General features: G+C 42.8%; 2 protein-coding genes across 4 annotated transcripts in view; both read left to right on the forward strand.

The window, feature by feature from the left end:
- Window positions 1-9,819: 9,819 nt before the first annotated feature.
- FKTN (fukutin) overlaps window positions 9,820-20,010 on the forward strand; it is a 49,876-nt gene continuing 39,685 nt past the window's right edge. Inside the window, exon 1 of the mRNA XM_053372124.1 lies at window positions 9,820-9,910. The gene's annotated coding sequence lies outside the window, so the exon portion shown is untranslated. The remainder of the gene's footprint in view (window positions 9,911-20,010) is intronic.
- FSD1L (fibronectin type III and SPRY domain containing 1 like) overlaps window positions 11,430-20,010 on the forward strand; it is a 34,325-nt gene continuing 25,744 nt past the window's right edge. For all 3 annotated transcript variants that reach the window (XM_053372118.1, XM_053372119.1, XM_053372120.1), the window contains exons 1-3: window positions 11,430-11,615; window positions 17,772-17,867; window positions 18,868-18,999. In XM_053372118.1, coding sequence (XP_053228093.1) covers window positions 11,601-11,615; window positions 17,772-17,867; window positions 18,868-18,999 — 243 coding nt within the window. In that variant the 5' untranslated portion in view covers window positions 11,430-11,600. The remainder of the gene's footprint in view (window positions 11,616-17,771; window positions 17,868-18,867; window positions 19,000-20,010) is intronic.

Raw genomic sequence — 20,010 nt, forward strand, 5'->3', positions numbered from 1 at the left:
TGGTCTTAGAACAAAAGCCGAACGGTGGAAGGGCACCAGCGGTGGGAGGCCTCATTAGGGAAAGCACCCCTCAGTTTAAGAATGGTTTCAGTTTAAGAATGGACTTCAGGAACGGATTAAGTTTGTATACCGAGATACCCCTGTATTGTTAAATATGACAATACAGTGCTAAAGCTTTTCAAGCTTCACAAACCTCTGCTTTAAGTATTATAGCCTTAAAAAATTATTAAGGTTTATAGAGAAAAATACAAAGTTTAATATCTCCCCCCCTTTTTTTAACCAAACCAAGACTTTTATCTAGATACAATAAAAACACAAAAAGTCGGGGGTGGGGGGAGAGAAAGAAAAAGAAATAAACAAATAAGAGTAGAAAAGAGGTAAAAAGAGAAAGATAGAAAAATGAGATTCAGAAAATATAGTACTTTCAATTCTTTATATGTCTTCTTTAAGTTTTATAGCCTGATGAGAAGCTTTGGAGAACTCTAAACAGGCCCAGGTGCAAAAACAAAACAAAACAAAACAGGCATCCTGTCTCCTATCTTGCTTTAGTTTAGATCGTATCCTAGCTCAACAGCTCTTTATATGCACAGCTCAAATATATATATTTAGCTTCTCCGTTTTTCAAGAGGTTGAGGAGCTGGCCTGCAGGGCAAGAATAAGATTAGAGTGGCTTCAGCCTGTTAACAGGACAGCGGATAATCCTTGTTGCATAATAGCTTTAGGAAATCCTGTGTTCTAATTGGTTGAAACATTTGTTTCCAGAGCCTGGTACCGCAGCATCAGCTGGAGACTGTTTATTTACTGAAAGAAGCCACAAATAGCAAGATTGGCCCTACAGGAATATTAGCATTTGGGCATCCATGATGTATGTGAAGATCCTTCATGCTCCACGCCCCGCCTCCCCTGGGTTGGACGAGTAAGAGGCATGGAAAGATGTACTTATGACTAATTTTAACAAGTTTTTTTTAATAAGATTTTTATTAAGATTTTTACATTACAAAAAATAAAAACAAACAGAAAAAGAAAAAAGAAAAAATACAGAATAAAAATTGTTAAAAACAATCAATCTTTCCATCACATTATTTTTCATTTACTTGTTTCTTGGACCTCCTCATACCTCTCTTTTTTGTATTCCAATTCAGTTTATTAGCTCAGCAATTTGTTTCCCTCTTTATTCTACCCAAATCTTTATTCTTAAATTGTTGTGATCTTGAAGTTTTACTTTTATAAACTCGTTTTTTTCATATTCTTTTAAGCCATTACAGCTAGAAACCTCTTAATTTTAATCCAACATTATTCTAAAGTTCATTAACAAGTTTGTTTTATATTAACAGCACACGTAAGAGAAAGCCACAGTTCCTCTGCTCAGTCTTACTCCACACCCACTAGTGTTTGGACTTGTATGGAAAGCAAAGTCCTACACATCATTCATATCACAGACATGTTTCATCATTGCTAGAATACTACTCTTTTCTTCCTGAGAGCAACGCTGGCAGCTGTGGCTGTTCATACATGTGTCCCTTATAGGACTGTTGGGAAGATCACTGAAATAATGCATACCCTCCAACATTTCTCTGATGAAAATAGGGATGTCAATAATAATAATATTAATAATAATAATAATAATAATAATAATAATAATACCCCGCATATTTAGGCACTAGGCAAAAACGCTCCTCTTTAACTAGGTCTTGGGCTGATTGACACCCAACGCCCTTTGTGACCCGCCCTGAGACCTGCGGGAATAGGACAGTATACAAATTTTAACAACAACAACAACGACATGACTGGGTTGCCCCAGCCACTCTGGGCAGATTCCAACATATATAAAAACATAATATGACATTAAACATTAAAAAAAACTTCCCAGTGCAGGGATGCCTTCAGATGTCTTCTAAAGGTTGCATAGTTACTTATCTCCTAATGTGCCTGAAGCACTTTGTCCATATAGGAAAAGGGCAATGCATAAAATTAGCATTCATTTAGTGTGTTCTAAGCAAGTTACACAGTCTCTCAATAATCTTAAATACTGACCTACCTTATAGAGTTGTTGTTAAAATCTGCAGTCCGCCCTATACCTGCTGGTCTCAGGGCAGTTCACAACATAAAATTGCAAAATAAAAACACAAAATACATTTACAAAAAACAAGAGCAACTCAATAATCCCTCCTCAACACACTTTTAACAGACGTTGGATGTCATTGGTTGTTTAAATATTTCTGTTGCAGAGAGAAGGCTGACAGGAAGAATTACTTGCAGTGCTGTGGACAGGGCCAGCCCAATACATTTTGGCACCTGAGGCGAACCACAAAATGGCATCCCCACCCCTGGCCAGGGAAGAAGGGGTGAGGGAAGATCTACATCAGGAACAAGGGTGGGAGACAGCTGAGAAGGCAGCAGATCTGACCTGGAAGGAGCTCACCACAGCCGTCACTACCACTGTGGAAGTGGGCAAAGCATTCCTTGGAGGCCAGATATGCTGCCCCTGTTCATTCTGCCACCTGAGGCAGCTGCCTCACCTTGCCTCATGGGTGGGCCAGCCCTGCTTGCGAACCTTTACTGTATTAGCAAGCAATCCCCACTGAAATAAGCACAGAGCCCAATGAATAGTCCAAACAGCAGAGGGCAGTATGCAGGTGCTGGCACATTTGTTCATTATAATTTTTCTTTTTCAGATTGGGAGTTGAGGCTGCAATCCTAAACGTGCTGAGATCAACAGGAATTGATTTTATATTTAGACCTGCATGTAGAAATTCATACAGAACGCCAGTTTTATTTTTGTATTTGCTCCCAGTGTTATAAATATATGCCACTGTAACTGTCTGCATGCTTTTACTGGTACATATTTCTGGCACAGAAAGCTGAAAAACCTTCTGCCTAGATACACATGTTGGGAAGCTTTTGCTTATCTGTTCAAGTCATAGAGTTTATGGAGGTGTTGAGCGCTATGAGGTGCTTAAAGGGTGCTGGAAGCGGAAAACTTTGGAAGAGAGTAGTTTAGGCCATGCAGCATAATTCCACTAATATTTCCTCAGGAGTAACTCCACTGGGACGTGCCACAGTGCCAACTATTGTCCACACCTGAAATATGTTATTGAAACAGGCAATATGGGGTCCGGAAGCTCTAAAAGTGTTTTTTATTCATTTGTTTTTTGCTACATTAAGGAAACCTGATGTCCACAGAAGTCAACCACACTTTGAAGACCCATTTTCTTCCATACTCTGGGCATTGCAGCTCAACGATGCCCTCCGCCCTCAACAACCGAGGTCAAATTTAGCCTTATCCAAAAGCGTTCTCTATAAATATAGTCCAGGCTCAGAACACGGAGGCAGCTAGGCCCTGCCAATAGATTCAGAGGCACTAAGGTCCTCATGGCCATATCAGATGGACAGATGTTTTTGCAGAAGATATTGCCATTCTGCAGATTTTGGGAAGGTACCGTATTTTTCGCTCTATAAGACGCACCAGACCACAAGACGCACCTAGTTTTTGGAGGAGGAAAACAAGAAAAAAAATATTCTGAATCTCAGAAGCCAGAACAGCAAGAGGGATCGCTGCGCAGTGAAAGCAGCGTTCTGGCTGTTCTGGCTTCTGGGATAGCTGCGCAGCCTGCATTCACTCCATAAGACGCACACACATTTCCCCTTACTTTTTAGGAGGGAAAAAGTGAGTCTTATAGAGCAAAAAATATGGTATTTTTTTCTCTCCTGCAGTTTTGAAAAAGAAATAATCATTTGGGCCATCAACTGATGCTTATTTTGCCTTAAATAAACAGGCATGAACATTAATGGCGCTATGATGTGCTCGATGTGCCAGTTCTCATGCTGCATATGTTGTCCCCATATGCCGAAGACAGTCCTTCTTTCCTGATCCTTGTCCCTGGTAAATCCTCCTCCTTTGTTTCTGCCTTTTGGGGATACCTTATTAAAACCTTATTAGTGTGAGTTGCTCAAGTTGTCATTCATCAGGGCTCAGCTGCCTCTCAGTATATCCTAGAAGTTAAATTTCTAAGTGGAGGGAGTGGATTATCCTCTCTCCAGAGCGCACCCATATTAAGCGGATGTGCACAAACACAAAGGCATCATGCAATGGTGTGCAGACTGCCGTTTCATACAGTGCAACTGACAGGGATGTATTTTGAAAGCACGCTGTAGGACAATTATGGTTTTTTTAAAAAATAAGCTACTCTTCATTTACGTAGATACCAGGGCAGTATGCAGGAGGTACAGGCGAAACGCAACATACAGAAAACACGATAAAAACAAGCAAAGCTCCTTGTTGTCATAACAGCAACTTAAAACTGAGCAAATAAAGTCTGAGGAGATATCCTTCACACAGAAATATCCCTTAGAACAGAGATCACAAGATAGGTTGCTTTCAGGAACAGTAACTGGGGGGAGATTTTTTTCATTGAAAAACAACTGTTTTTAAAGTCACACTTTCTACTCTGTTTTCATTTAATAAGCTTTGAGAGCCCTGAAAATAAATATGTTGTTTCTGGTGGTTGGCAACGGATTCAAAAATTCTCTCTCTACATTGCTAGGCTGATTTATTGTGCCACTTACGGTCTGTAATAATAGGTAAGTTGATGGTTACTTCATTGCAGCTGTGAAACTACCTTTGTTGTCTCATGTCCTCCGTCTTTTCTAGTGGAAACGGTAACACTGATATTCTTGTCCAAGTAGCAGATGGCACTGCCCTTTATTTCTCCTTCTCTTTGCTTGCCACCACCCCTAGAGCATGGGGCACTGGATTTCAATTGACTCACAGGGGTCTCCTCAGGAGTAGGGAAACAGCCAGTGAAATTCCAAGTCCCCTGCTTGGGAACTGGAGCCTGTCTCCCTTCCTACTCTTCTCCCAGGCACTTTAACAACCAGTCTTGTATCCCAGTGGATCTGAGCAACAGGGGGAAACAGCAGGCCTTGAAGTGTGTCCAGAAACTAGAACCGCCTAGACATCCAATTCCAGACCCTCCAAGTGTCCCTGTTTTCCAGGGACAGTCCTGGATTTACAGAAGTCATCCCTTAGGACGTCCCTAATTTCATCGGAGAAATGTTGGAGGGTATGGAGTTATGCAACCCCAAGCCAAGGAGATAAGTAACTATACAACCTTCAGAAGACATCTGAAGGCAGCCCTGTATAGGGAAGTTTTTAAATGTTTAATGTTTTGTTATGTTTTTAATAGATGTTGGAAGCCTGGCTGGGGTAGGGTTGCCATATTTCAAAAAGTAAAAATCAGGACATCCTGAAAGTTGTTGAGGTTTTTTTGTGTTGCTGTTGTTGTTGTTGTTTTTAACAATAAGTGCCACCTTTTGGAGATTCATTGCCATTTCAGTTCTGCCTATGAAATCCTGGTCATATTTGGGAAAATCAGGATGTATGGCAGCCCTGGGCTGGGGCAACCCAATCAGATGGGTGGGGTATAATAATTATAAAAATAAAATTATGGAATAGGAAATCCCTATTTTTCATTGGATAAATGTCAGGACAGGGAAATATGGAGGAACAGCACTAGGCAGATCAAAATGGAAATAAAAGCAAATACCAGCATCTTGGTCTATGCAAGATGACATAGCAAAACTAACTCTCAACAGTCACCTCTGGCATTGGCAGCTTCTGGCAGCAGTTGCAGATGGAGGGGGTCAAGAGAAAAGGATGTTGGCACATAACTTGTTTTAGGAGCCTTTTACCCAGGTGGGTTCCGATGGGCAAGTGGCTCTGTCCAGCCAATAGAATGAATGCTACCCAGCCAGGAAAATGGCCAGGGGCAAGAAGATGAAGCAAGCCAGGTGGCCATGGCAAGGAGGGGGTGGGCTGTCAAGGTGCCAGACAGCAGCTTTTCCTCAACATATGCATTGGGAATCAGAGGCGACTCCTGCACCTGCAGGGAATTGAGGACAAGGCAGTGGGAAATCCTTAAGTGACAGGCTTGGTGAGGGAGCACAACTGTGCCACAATCCATATTTTCTGTTTCATCAGCTCTGTTGTCACCACAGACTCTAGTTTCCAAGAGCAGTGAAGTAGACTTCTCTGCTTCTCTCTCTCATTTTGCTGAATAGTAGGACTCCATTAAGTGCTATGGTCACATTCAGTATTATCCTGGATTGCCGTGTCTCTGGTAGCAAATGGGTTACCCAGATATTGCAAGTGGGTCATTGGGGACAGCTGTTGTTGTTTTAAAAAATCTGCTTTTCCATTAAAAGATATCTGAATCAAATATGGCCTGGCATTTTTGTGCCAGTGGTGATGTGTGGATGCTGTGAAAGTTTTGTGTGAACAAAGAGCAGCAATTCCAAAAAAACATCTAGAAGCATCTTGTCATTATCAACTGCAGCTGCGGAAGAAAATGAAGAGTAGCCCATGTGGCTTTTGCATAGTTTCTTCTCCACTTTCACCTTTATATAATGCCTTATTGGTAGCATTCCCCTCATTAATAATCTCCAGTTAGGCTTCTTGACCCCCCCCCCATTTTTCTGTTGACTCTTAGCTTGCCAGACTCAGGTTGCCAGTCTGAAAAGCTAGCTGCCATTTTTTTTTATTTTTTTATTTTTTTTTGCAGAAGCCTGTCCTTTGACAATGTTTTTTCCAGATGCACTTCCTTCCTTGTAGAATAATAATAATAATAATAAATTTTATTTATATCCCGCCCTCCCCAGCCGAAGCTGGGCTCAGGGCGGCTAACAACAATAAAACAATACAAAAGTACAACACAAACAACACTCTAAAATCATTCATTGTAAAATTAATTAAATTCAAGCCACTGGCCACTATTGGGCCAGAGCTCCGCGAAGATTGCCGAGGGAGGGAGTCAGGCTGTGCCCTGGCCAAAGGCCTGGCGGAACAGCTCTGTCTTGCAGGCCCTGCGGAAAGATGTCAAGTCCCGCAGGGCCCTAGTCTCTTGTGACAGAGTGTTCCACCAGGTCGGAGCCACAGCCGAAAAAGCCCTGGCTCTAGTTGAGGCCAGCCTAACTTCTCTGTGGCCTGGGACCTTCAAGATATTTTTATTTGAAGACCGTAAGTTTCTCTGTGGGGCATACCAGGAGAGGCGGTCCCGTAGGTACGAGGGTCCTAGGCCGTATAGGGCTTTAAAGGTTAAAACCAGCACCTTAAACCTGATCCTGTACTCCACTGGGAGCCAGTGCAGTTGATATAGCACCGGATGAATGTGATCTCGCAGCGAAGACCCCGTAAGGAGTCTCGCTGCAGCATTCTGCACCCGCTGGAGTTTCTGGGTCAGTCTTAAGGGCAGCCCCACGTAGAGCGAGTTACAATAATCCAGTCTGGAGGTGACCGTCGCGTGGATCACAGTGGCTAGGTCAGGGCGAGAGAGGTAAGGAGCCAACTGCTTAGCTTGGCGGAGATGGAAAAATGCCGCCTTTGTTATAGCTGCAATCTGCGCCTCCATGGAAAGGGAGGTGTCGAAGATTACACCCAAACTCTTAACGGACGGTGCTGGCACTAACTGCGCCCCCGCAAGAGATGGGAGTTGCCCCCCCAATCCCATATCGTCCCGTCCCAGCCACAGGACCTCTGTCTTCGAAGGATTTAGCTTTAACCGGCTCCCACGTAACCATCCAGCCACAGCTTCCAGACATCTGGTCAGTGTGTCTGGGGCCGAGTCAGGATGGCCATCCATCAACAGATAGAGTTGGGTGTCATCGGCATACTGATGGCAACCCAGCCCAAAACTCCGGACAAGCTGGGCGAGGGGGCGCATAAAGATGTTGAAAAGCATTGGGGAGAGTATCGCACCCTGAGGTACTCCACACACCAAGGAGTGGCGCGATGACAATTCCCCCCCAAGCGCCACCCTCTGTCCCCGACCAGAGAGAAACGAGCGCAGCCATTGAAGGACTGTGCCCTGGATCCCCACGTCGGCAAGGCGGTGGTCCAGAAGTTCATGATCGACCATGTCAAAAGCTGCTGACAGATCTAGAAGAATCAGCAGCCCCGACCCGCCTCGATCCAGCTGTCTACGAAGATCATCTGTTAGGGCAACCAGAGCTGTCTCGGTCCCATGACCAGCGCGGAAGCCAGACTGGAATGGATCCAGAGCCGATGTTTCATCCAGAAACCCACCAAGCTGTTCAGCAACCGCTCTCTCAATCACCTTACCCAGGAACGGAAGATTCGAAACCGGGCGGTAATTGGATAGATCTAAAGGATCTAATGATGTTTTCTTTAAGAGCGGGCGCACCACTGCCTCCTTCAGTTCCCCTGGGAATGTCCCCGTGCCAAGGGACAAATTGATGATATCCCCCAGGAGGGCCCGCACCTCGTCTGGACACGCTCTAATCAGCCAAGACGGGCACGGGTCAAGAGGACAGGTGGTGGGCTTTCCAGCTCGGAGGAGTCTGTCCACATCGGCTGGGGATATCCGGTCAAAGTGGTCCAATACTGGACCCGAGGACAGTCGAGGGGCCTCCAGTTCCTTTATTGTATCCAAATTGGCAGGGAGGTCATGGCGGAGCAACAAGACCTTCTCCGCAAAAAAGCTCGCAAATGCCTCACAGCCGTGTGTCAAATTGTTATTTAAATTTGGCTGTCCTTCAAGGGACGTTAAAGACCTGATTATACTAAATAATTGCGCCGGGCGAGAGCTAGCGGATGCAATGGAGGCCGAGAAGTAAGACTTCTTAGCAGCCTTCACCGCCATCTCGTAGGTTTTCATAAAAGCCCTATAAGATGTTCTTGAGGCTCCGTCACGGGCACCCCGCCATACTCGCTCTAGCCGTCTGAGGTCCCGCTTCATTTTCCGGAGCTCCTCGGTAAACCAGGGAGCCCGGTTTCTGCGGGGTCGCAGAGGGCGCTTCGGTGCGATCTCATCGATGGCTGCCAGGAGCTGGATATTCCAGCCCTCAACAAGCTCAGTCAATGAGTCGCCAGGGGGAGCAAGGTCCCGCAAGGCTTGGCGGAATCTATCAGGGTCCATCAGCCTCTGCGGGCGAGCCCAAATCGGCTCGCCACCTAAGCAGGGTGGGGGTGGAAAGTCAATCCTGGCTTTCAGAGCGTAGTGATCAGACCATGGCACCTTCATCGAAGGAGACATGATCACATCTATACCTACACCAAAGATCAAATCCAGCGTGTGGCCTGCTTGACTAGGCTGCTTTATTTCCACTATTAAATCACTTCAGCTGCGCTTCAAACTTCCTCTTTCCACCGTCCTTGACCAGGGCCTCTAGAAGGAATCTTAGTTCTGTTGAATCTATTGTTTATCTTGATATCCACAACTTAGAAATGCCAATAAATAAGGAGAATATAAAATGCCTTGAACAAGCTTGCCGTTATAAAGTCATATCATCCTCCCCTGTCCCCCTTAATGGACAGAACCCAAGGTGTGCTTTAATTCCACCCACCCAAGAGGGCGTTGTGCTTGTGCTTCTGCAACATCAGCCCACTGTGTCGTATCACAGCAGGTTTAAAGGGGAAAGCAGCCCCCAAGAGTGCCTTGCTGGCTGCACAGCGAGTGTTCACAACGTGCAAGGATTTAATGATGATGATAATAAAATATGACACTGGTGGAAGGCTCACCTGGTACCTTCATGGCTGGTGACAAGGTTTCTCTTCAACCAGTCATTTGGCTGATTAGCATTCTATGACCTTTGAAATATGCCTGTGGGAGGGAGTTGGTTATTGGTTTGCTTTGGCTTTATTATGTATTGTGCATTTTCATTTCAATTGAGTGGTGGAATACAAACTTAATAGTAGTAGTAGTAGTAGTAAAGGTAAAGGGACCCCTGACCATTAGGTCCAGTCGTGGCTGACTCTGGGGTTGCGGCGCTCATCTTGCTTTATTGGCCAAGAGAGCTGGTGTACAGCTTCCGGGTCATGTGGCCAGCATGACTAAGCTGCTTCTGGCGAACCAGAGCAGCGCACGGAAACGCCGTTTACCTTCCCGCCAGAGCGGTACCTATTTATCTACTTGCACTTTGATGTGCTTTCGAACTGCTAGGTTGGCAGGAGCAGGGACTGAACAACGGGAGCTCACCCCGTCGCGGGGATTCGAACCGTGACCTTCTGATTGGCAAGTCCTAGGCTCTGTGGTTTAACCCACAGCACCACCTGCGTCCCTCAGTAGTAGTAGTAATATGCAATCTTTCAAGAACAAGCCTTTCCTGCAGTGGCTCCGTTTGTGGAACGCTCTCTCCAGCGAGGTTCGCCTCTTCATTATATACTTTTAGGGGCCAAGCAAAAATGTTCCTCTTCAACCAGGCCTTTGGCTGATTTAATATTCCTCTGGCTTTAAAGTGTTTTTGTGGGAGTGCTATTGTTTCACTGTTTTCATTTTAACTATTTATTTGTGCTTTTACATTGTATTTCTATCTTGTGAACCGCTCTGAGATCTTGTGACGAAGAGCTGTATATAAATCTAATAAAATAATAATAATACAAAACAAAACAAAACAATGGGGCTGGGGACTTTTCTGTATCCACCCAAACTCTAAAACAGCTGTTCCCAATTAGCTCAGTACTGTAGAACACCCCCCCTTCTCCCTCAAAAAGTCAAGCTTGATGAGGCCCTAAGCTACTGAAGGTAATGGCTATCCAGCTATCCTTTGCCAAGAGCAAATTGTTGTTGTTTTTTGTGTTGAATATATGCTATATGGTAATTTATGGACCTAATAAATATCTAAAGCCATTTGCCACTGTTGCTGTATGTAGGTTTTATTTCATTTGTTTTTTATCTTCTATTTTGGAAATGTACATCCATGTTTTTTCATTTAATTTTTTTGGGGGCCCCCAAGAGAGTGGGGCCCTAAACTACAGCTTGTTTAGCTTATAGGTAAATCCTGCACTGTGTAGGCTACACCCATTGGGAACCACTTCTCTAAATATTTATTCGTTGGCTTAGGAACAGTTCCGTTCTACAAGGGGGCAGCAGCAGCCGCAGCAGCAAGAGCCGCCCTCTTTCCACGCACAGAACACTTCTTATAACCGGGCAGGTGCCCGACCTTTGCCGTTTGCCTACACTGGGGAACAATTTTTTTCCCATTTTCTGTTGCATGAGATTTTTCAACTGTTCATATATGTTCTTTCAATGCTGATTTCAAATCTGAAATCAATTTTCGCGTACATGCTATAGTTATCTTGCAATTTCATATTTACACTGGGGATAAGTGGACACTGACACGTTGATGTACCCTAACCACACGGTAGTTATTGTTCTGCAAACTTAATTTTTCTTTATTTTTATGTAGTTTTGTAACCTAAATATCTGTATTTTCCGGATCGGACCACGGCTTCTTCAAGTAGACATAAAACGCTATCAGGTATGGAGAAGCGAGACCAAAGCAGCAGAAAAGCACAACACACCCGCGCATGCGCTCTCCACTGCGCGCCCCACCCTCCCTCCTTCCCTTCCCGGCGCCGCTCGCCACTGCGCATGCGAGGGCAAGGCGGCGGCGTCGCCGTCGTCCTGGGCGTGGCGCGCTCTGACGCCCGCCCTCAGGCTGCTGGGGTCGCGCGGCTGCCGCTATTAGTAGCCTGCGCGCCTCTCCCGTGAAGCATTTGTCGTCTGGGCGCAGGGAGGCGGGTCGGCCTTCGTCCTCTCGCTGCTTCCCCCACTCCCTGGGAGTAGCTCCTGCTCGTCCGCACCATGGAGGCGCAGAAGGTGAGCGGGTTTGAGGGGCTGGTCATGGTGGGCGTCGTCGTCTTGTGCAGGAGCTCTTCCCACCGCTCTGGTTTGTGAGGGAAAAGAGGCGCATTTTCCCCTCAGGAGGAGGGGAAAGGGCCCCCCCCACCCCGCGAGTGTCTGGAGGAGACTCTCAGACGCGTGTGGTGGACATCCCCCCCCCGTTTTTGTTTTTACGTGGAACCCTTAACGCGCGCAAAATGCTCGTGGGAACGCGGCATTCACGGGTGGCTTGCAAAAATAATGGAATTGCAATGGTTGTTGCTGTCTGCGAGCATATACGCGCGCTCACGCCCCAGCAATGCAAGCGGCCGGGCTTCCTTGTCGTTGCACCTTGCAGGCTAAGTAAGCAAGCCCCGTGGATGGTGTCCGAGGCGGGCGGATTGTGCATGCAGGGAAAGGGGAGGGTGTGAATGAGTGGCTTGCCGGGTTGCCTCTGTCTTGTTAGCCCTCTTTCCCCCCCCTATCCGCTTTCTTCTGCGGCTTTCCCACGCCTTTCGGGGACCCTATTTTATCCTCCTTGACCTGAAATGCGGGGAAGCATCTCTTTTAAAAGCTGTTTGTTTTGAACCCTGCAAATTTCGTGGCGTTTCCCTGCACAGCAGTACCTTTTCCCCCTTTCTTTCTTTCTTTCTTTCTTTCTCTCCCCCCCTCCCGCACTTCTTTGTCTTTTTTTTTTGGCTTAACAAAGAGTTCCGGTGATTACAACAGCTTGCTCAGCGTTTTTGTGGCTTTTCAGTTGATCCCAATAAAAGGCATGATGTCAACTGTTTTTCCTTCTTGCTACCGTTATGTTCAGCGTGCTAGTTGTTAAGGATGCATAGGATTGCGGTGCTAGACTGCCATCCTAAATCCATTGACTACATAGTAGGCCGTGCTGAATTTACTCTTGAGTAAACACGGTTGGACTACCAAGTCTGTGTGTGCTTGAACACAGTAAGGTTTCTGAGTTAGGTTGCCAATCTGCTCCTCCTTCCTGTCTCTTCTTTTTTCCTTTAAAAAACCTGAAGAGTGATGCAAAGTTTTTCTTCCACTAAACAGGGAAAATAATTATGCATTATAACTTGCAAAAAGTATTCAGATAAAATTGGGTTAGGATTCTCAAAATATGCATCTGTGTCAGTACATATGAATCATAAAACATTTGTCAACAGTGTCACTTTTTTTACTTACTCCACACTGAGTTTACTGACATGCATGAGCAATTTAAATGGAACTGCTTATTAGCTAAGATGACTTAATTATTTTAGTGGAATATCATTTTATTCTTGGTGGGTTCCCCAGTTTCATGGAGCAGCACATAGGAAGTACTTTTGTAATACTTCCATGTGATTTAAGTAAACCTCTGAGGTTAATTTTTAAATCCAACCTTTTGGGTAGTTGGTGACAATGTGAAGGGTCTGAAGGAGGAAACGAGGGACTAATCAGTCACTATTTGTCAGTTTAATTTGTTGTTGTTTTTTTTAAAAGCAGCATACAAATATTTCACGTATGGCTGCAATCCTGTACTCACTACCTGGAAGTAAACTCAGTGGAACAGAATTCTGAGTTGGCATGCATAGGACTAAACTGTAATTTGACCTGTTATTTTAATATACTGGGTAAGAAAATGAGCCACGAGATAGGAAGTACTGGTTCTAATTTCACTTCTCGTATGAATTAATTTATGACCTTAAAGCAGAAGTAGCTAATGTGTTGCCCTCTAGATGTTGTTGAACTACAACTCCCATCGTTCCTCATCATCAGATGTGTTGACTGAGTCTGAGTCTTAGTTGTATTCCAAAACATTTGCAGGGGCCGGTATTGACAACCCCTGCCTTAAAGTACTTGTTAAACACTTTTTAATATTAAATAGGACTTTCTCTAATTTCCCAAGCATTCCACTCATATGTTCTGTCCTGCAGTAAGGGCCATTCACCTTGCATTTCATTTAAACCGTTGGCAAGAAATGCAGGCTGTAGCTGTACTGAGGCTGTGTAACCAAAACATTCATATATGGATGCATGACTTGAAATCTGTGGGTTAACAAGGTATTGTAAACTTAAACCCGGAATGTTGGATTTGCACTGATAATTGGCTGTAACCTCATTACAGATAAATCTTCTCAAACATACAACGTATAATGAGGATAACATTCTTATTTGGGGGGTAAGTGAATCCCAAGTAGGACATGTGTACTCTAAACAGCTGGCTGTCTCTTTATTGGATAGAATTTTAGTTTACTTTTTAGGGTAAAAGTCCTCTCAAAGGAAGTAACAGCACACTTTAAAATACAAAACAGACCTTAAAAACAGTAAAAATTCAATACATGAAACATTAAAACAACAAATAGTTAAATTGGAATAGCAGCAGATACAGCCTCAGGTAAAAGCATACAGGGTGAACTAACATTAACCAAAGGCAGACCAGAATGAATATCGTTAAAATCCCCCTAAAGGTCACCAAAGGGGGGCTATATAGACTTCCGGTGAAAGGACACACCAAAGGGTTACTAGTGTTTTGTGCAGATTATTTAAGCAGTGTTTTAAAGCACATAAGTTATCGTATTTTTCGCTCTATAACACGCACCTGACCATAACACGCACGTAGTTTTTAGTGGAGGAAAATCCGTAGGCATGCCACCCCTAGGCATTCCCTCCATAACACGCACAGACATTTCCCCTTCCTTTTTAGGAGGAAAAAAGTGAGTGTTATGGTGCAAAAAATACAGTAAATACGTATTGTCTTGCAATTGATCTATCTAAGCCACTCTGGGAGCCTTTTAGCTGAAGAGGAGGGTAAGAATTTTCAAATGTTCAAGTGAATTTTGGTGGCTGGAAAAATGGGTGGTTGACATCCTCTCTATTCCCACATCGGTTTGCTCTGTAGTATGAACAACTACTCTAAATTTATTTGCATTCTATTTGTACTACAGGGATTTGCTTTGTATTAAGAACTTAATATATGCTGCTTGAAGTTCGTTGGAAAGAGAAAGTGGATGTAGACTGGATTGGCAGGGGGATGACTCCTGAAACATCTAATTGTCTAATTTTGTTTAGTTCTGAACCATTCAGTTCTGAGATGCTTTACTCTGCGTCTTCAAGAAGGAAAGGGGGAAGTAGGGGAAAGAGCCGTTAGATATGTCAGCAACCTTTCTGGTAAATGAATCTGTTTATGTTGCCTTCAACCATTAGACATCATAGGCTGGGGAATATATGTGGATCACTTCATAACCTACCCTATGAATATTTAGACAGTTCACATGAAACCTCTAAAACTGGATTCTTCCTAATACTTGCTCAACTATACAGCACTGGCTTTATTTTCGCTCTCTTGATTGATCATGACTGTGTATCCAGTAGAGTAATTGTAGGGTTGACTACTCTACCTTGTACACAGGAGAAAACACCACATCTCAAAGTGGCACCATCCTTTTAAAGTCATAGAAAAAGGTTAAGATTCCTGTGCTGCTAGGCTCTGTATAGGATGCTGTTTCCTTCCTACCTATGGTGTAACATACTTAACCACACATCATAGTAGATCTTGTAGTGATTATGTATTTAAATAAAACATGTTTCCTAGCTGTTGCTGTGTTTGGCCAACAAAGAGTGCAATATGCACAGAGAGTGCAGAATTTATGGTTATTGTCTTAGATCAAGAGGTGGAAGAGAGCCCGATACTTTGGGATAAAGAAAAAATACTCAATTGCTAATCCATTTATACTTGATACATCATCAAACTGTAATTTAGAAAGGAATGAACTATTTGTATGATAGTCTTGGAAACACACAGTACATTAAATGTCTATTCTGATTCCCTTTGACCCAGAGGCTTTATGAGACAAATAACTATATATAGCTGTGTGGGGTAGATTTTGAGAGTTGAGTTGCACAGTGAAGGAGACCATTGCATATATAAGCCTACAAAATCTTTTTAAATCTGATGTTTATATGTGAATATACTGACCTGATAAAGTAGGACAGGGTGCTAGGCAACAGAAGAAACTCCTATTAATAATTCAGTATAAAGCAAGTTGAGCAAGGTTAAATGTGTGCATCTAGAGGAAGAAATATGCTACCATCAGACCACCGGAAGAGGATGTAACTTGGGAATTGCCCAGGTAAAAGCATAGTTACATCAAGTGAGTTGCTGTCTGATAGTAGCTGCATGACTTTCTATACTGTAAAAGTATTAGTTGTTTCTGTATTCCAGTTAATGTCGAAATTGGCTACAACTCTAGTTTTTTGTTCTGGAAGTGATCATGAATATATGGATTAATTTTAAGCCTTGGTTAATATTTAGTATGAATAATTAGAATTAGAACCTAGAGTGGTCCCATGTACAGAGGATGATGTCTGGTTTTTCAAATGAATTTCTTGGTTCTCTTACTAGCATAATGCATGAGTAGTAGTAGATACATCCAGAGGTAATCGCTTTCTTCTCAAACTGTCAAGAGGGAACTGGACACTCTTAACTTATGGCTTCTTGTATTTAGAACACATAACTTCAGTGCTAATCTAGCTAGTAAAATATTGCTGGATCTGTTTAAGAGAATAAGAACTATATGCTTATAATGCAGTACATTTTGTTATAAAAATTTGTTTTACTACATATATGAAAATGACAAATTACCACACTTGCTGCTTAAGTAGCACTTAAGTGTAGGGTTTCCATCTGTTTTTCACAGTAAACCAGCACTGAAATTTAAAAGTTGTTCTTCATTGTCTACTTTCATTTGATGAAGTTCATCTTCTAATTTAAGCTTCATTCTCAAACCTTGTTTAGGGTGAGACAGTTGGTAAGTGAAAATAACACAACATGGTATGTTTGTATTTTAGGAGTTGACTGTGCAATGAACTGTCTTGGCACCTTTCAAATAGAAATCTTTGCCCTCAAATAAGCTATTGCTTCTCTCTATATGGATATAAAACTATTTCTATGTTGTAAGACTAAATGGGTTCTAATAAATCCAAATAAGAACAGATGAGCGTGTTCTGACTTGCACAAACTGACAGTTATGCTTATAGGATCTAAGGCTTAACCTAAGAGGTATATAGGTAAAGGTAAAGGTACCCCTGCCCGTACGGGCCAGTCTTGACAGACTCTGGGGTTGTGCGCCCATCTCACTCAAGAGGCCGGGGGCCAGCGCTGTCCGGAGACACTTCCGGGTCACGTGGCCAGCGTGACGAAGCTGCATCTGGCGAGCCAGCGCAGCACACGGAAACGCCGTTTACCTTCCTGCCAGTAAGCGGTCCCTATTTATCTACTTGCACCCGGTGGTGCTTTCGAACTGCTAGGTTGGCAGGCGCTGGGACCGAGCAGCAGGAGCGCACCCCACCACGGGGATTCGAACCGCCGACCTTTCGATCGGCAAGCCCTAGGCGCTGAGGCTTTTACCCACAGCGCCACCCGCGTCCCATTAAGAGGTATATAGACCTGTATTATCACTTAGATCATCTGGGGAAATTGTGCTAGTGGTTCTGCACCCTATAGGATATAATCTGCCAGTGACCCAAAAATGGCCATCTTCCACAGTTGCCACTGTATTGTGGAATTCCCTTGTCTCCAACATACATGCAGCAACAACTGTCAGTTGCTTCAGAAGTCTTGTAAAAGCACATCAGGTTGCTCCAGGCTTTCCCTGATGCTTAATATTGGTCCCTCTCTTTCTTTGTCTGAATTCACTGAATTCTTGCTTTTGTGTTTATATGCCTTTATATTACTAGTTATGTGCTACATTTTTTCTAATAATACATTTTTGTGTTCTATGGTGCTTAGAGTGTTTTAAAAATATTATGCAGTTTATAAATGTTTTTAAATTAAAAAAGGTCTTGACTGAATCATTTGCAAAAAACAAATAAGTCAATAACTCGGAATAGTATTGGTTCCAATTACACCTGACTATGGTAGCTATTAAGCCACTTGCTATTAAACATGCAAGTCTGTCTGACCTCACCAGTGTTGCTGCATAAGTAAACAGTTTTTGCCATTATTATTGTTTTTGTTAAACATTACAAACAATAAATGTAACCAAATGAAATTATTTTAGTTACAAGCTTGTACAGTACAAAAGCACAGTACAGAAGCAAGAAGGGTATATACACCAACGTAATATGACCTTGCATATATTAATTAAATTTACTCTTCTAATTCCAGGAAGCTCTGCAGAGGATTATCTCCACATTGGCCCACAAAAATGATGAAATCCAAAACTTCATTGAAACTCTAAATCACACTTTAAAAGGTGTACAGGTAGGTTGTAGAGCTCATTACGTTCAAAGCTGAAAGGGCTTCTCTAAACAGTGTCGTTTTCTTTAATACTGCAATTGCAAACCATATAGGCCAAGGGCCAAACCTAGATAATAGCTGTGCAAGTCATGTGAGTTTGTTCATGGGTACACATCCTCATTCTTTGAAGCCAGTGAGCTGCACTGTCAGCACGCCTCACATGAAAGTATTTTTTTCTATGGTGGTTGTTGCGTTGCTCTTAAACTGGGGTAAAGTGGCTTCAAATCTTTTCCCAGCCTTGCTCAGTTGGTAGAGCACAAGAATCTTAGTCTCAGGGCCATGGGTTCAAGTCCCACATTGGGCAAAAAGGTTTCCTGCATTGCAGGGGTTGGACTTGATGACCATTGAGTGTCCCTTCCAACTCTACAGTTCTGTGGTTATATCTGAGGATAACCCCATGCACACTTCCCAAAGCCCCTTAAAGAAGGGCAAGAGGATACAAATGCGCTACATGTGTAAATGAGGCAATTGTATTATTGGAGCAAGCACCAAGTTTTTCCTTTTATATCAAGCAGTTCAGAAAATTTTAAATTAAATTTAAATGCCTCTTACTAAAATCTCTCTCTCTCGCTGTGTGTGTGTGTGTGTGTGTGTGTGTGTGTGTGTGTGTATGAAAATGTGTCAAAATAAATTAATTCAATAATACTGCTAAGTCAAGTGGCTTCCCAGCTGTCGTTGGACTACAACTCCCACCATCCCTGGTCCTGCTAGCTAGGGATGATGGGTGTTGTAGTTCAACAACAGCCGGGGACCCAAGTGTGATAGTGATTTCTTTGGGCCGGGATGACTAAAGAAAAAGGGCAAGCCTATGCATATTATTATATGTATTGATAATTTTTTTTATTATATTAAGGAAATGGAAATAGGCTATTGTGATAAGAACAAAGTTCTATGATGCTTATTACATTTTATAGTTTGTGACGAAATCTGACAGCACAACTCATAACTGAAATTTTGTTTACAGGCTAATTCTTCCAATGTAATTGCTGAGTTGGATGAGGAGTTTGATGGCTTATATGCAATACTCGACGAGATGAAGGAGAGCATGTCAACTAGTATCAAGCAAGAACAAGCTCATAAAACCCAAGAACTTCAGGTAATTAGGTTTCTGATGATTTTGTAGTAGAACTCTCAAGCTCTGTCAGGATAGGGAAATGTCGGCTAATTAAATTAGTAGACTGTCACTTAATTAGCTTTACATGCAGCACAAGTTTGCTTTCTTTTTTAAAAAAAAAGATTTTTATTAAAGTTTTCAAAATGTTACAAAAAGAAAAAAGAAAAAGAAAAAATACAAAGTAAAAACAGTTAAAAACAATTCAATCTTTCCGTATCTTATCTTTCATTTGCTTGTTCCCCAGACCTCCTCACACCTCCCTTTTTTGTATCCAGTTCAATTAGTTGGTTCAGCAAATCCTTTCCCTCTTTGTTTTTATCCTCATCTTTAATCTTAATATATTATAACTTTAGATTATCACCTGTTAACAATCCATTTTTGCACATCATTATAACATTACTGCTAAAAACCACTTAACTTCAATCCAACATCATTCTAATATTCATTACACAAGTTTGCTTTCTAAAACACTTTAAATTCTGTAAGCTTGTGCAAGCATTTCAGTCGCTTTGCACTTGTCCCAACCTTCTCCGTAGTACTTCTGTAAAAGTAGGTTGCATTTTGAATGTTGACATGCAAATGACAACACAACGCCTCTCAGTTCTTTTGAATTCCTGGATCACTTCACGTGCCTTGGTGCATGCCTCTTCCTATTAGACTCCTGGAGTTTTTATTTCTACCAACAAGCGCAGAGAGCAAACTTAAAAATTGACATTCAGGTTTGGCCCTGTGTGCCTTGTATGAAAGACTTGTCAGCTACATGTAGGCAGCAAGAATGCGTAACTCTTGTTTCTTTAGTTGCTGGGCTACAATACAGGACTCTGAATTCAAGCTTTGTGGCAGAATTAAAAAATGAAGGAAAATGCTAGCTAATAGGCATAGTGTGCAGAATGTTTTCTGTTTGAATGTACATGGTTTATACACATATTTTTACCATCTCAATCAAATTATTTTGGCTGATGCCGCATTATCCTTGAAGGAAAATACAGCAGT

The sequence above is a fragment of the Podarcis raffonei genome, chromosome 17 (genome assembly GCF_027172205.1).
Source record: "Podarcis raffonei isolate rPodRaf1 chromosome 17, rPodRaf1.pri, whole genome shotgun sequence".
Taxonomy (NCBI): Eukaryota; Metazoa; Chordata; class Lepidosauria; order Squamata; family Lacertidae; genus Podarcis; species Podarcis raffonei.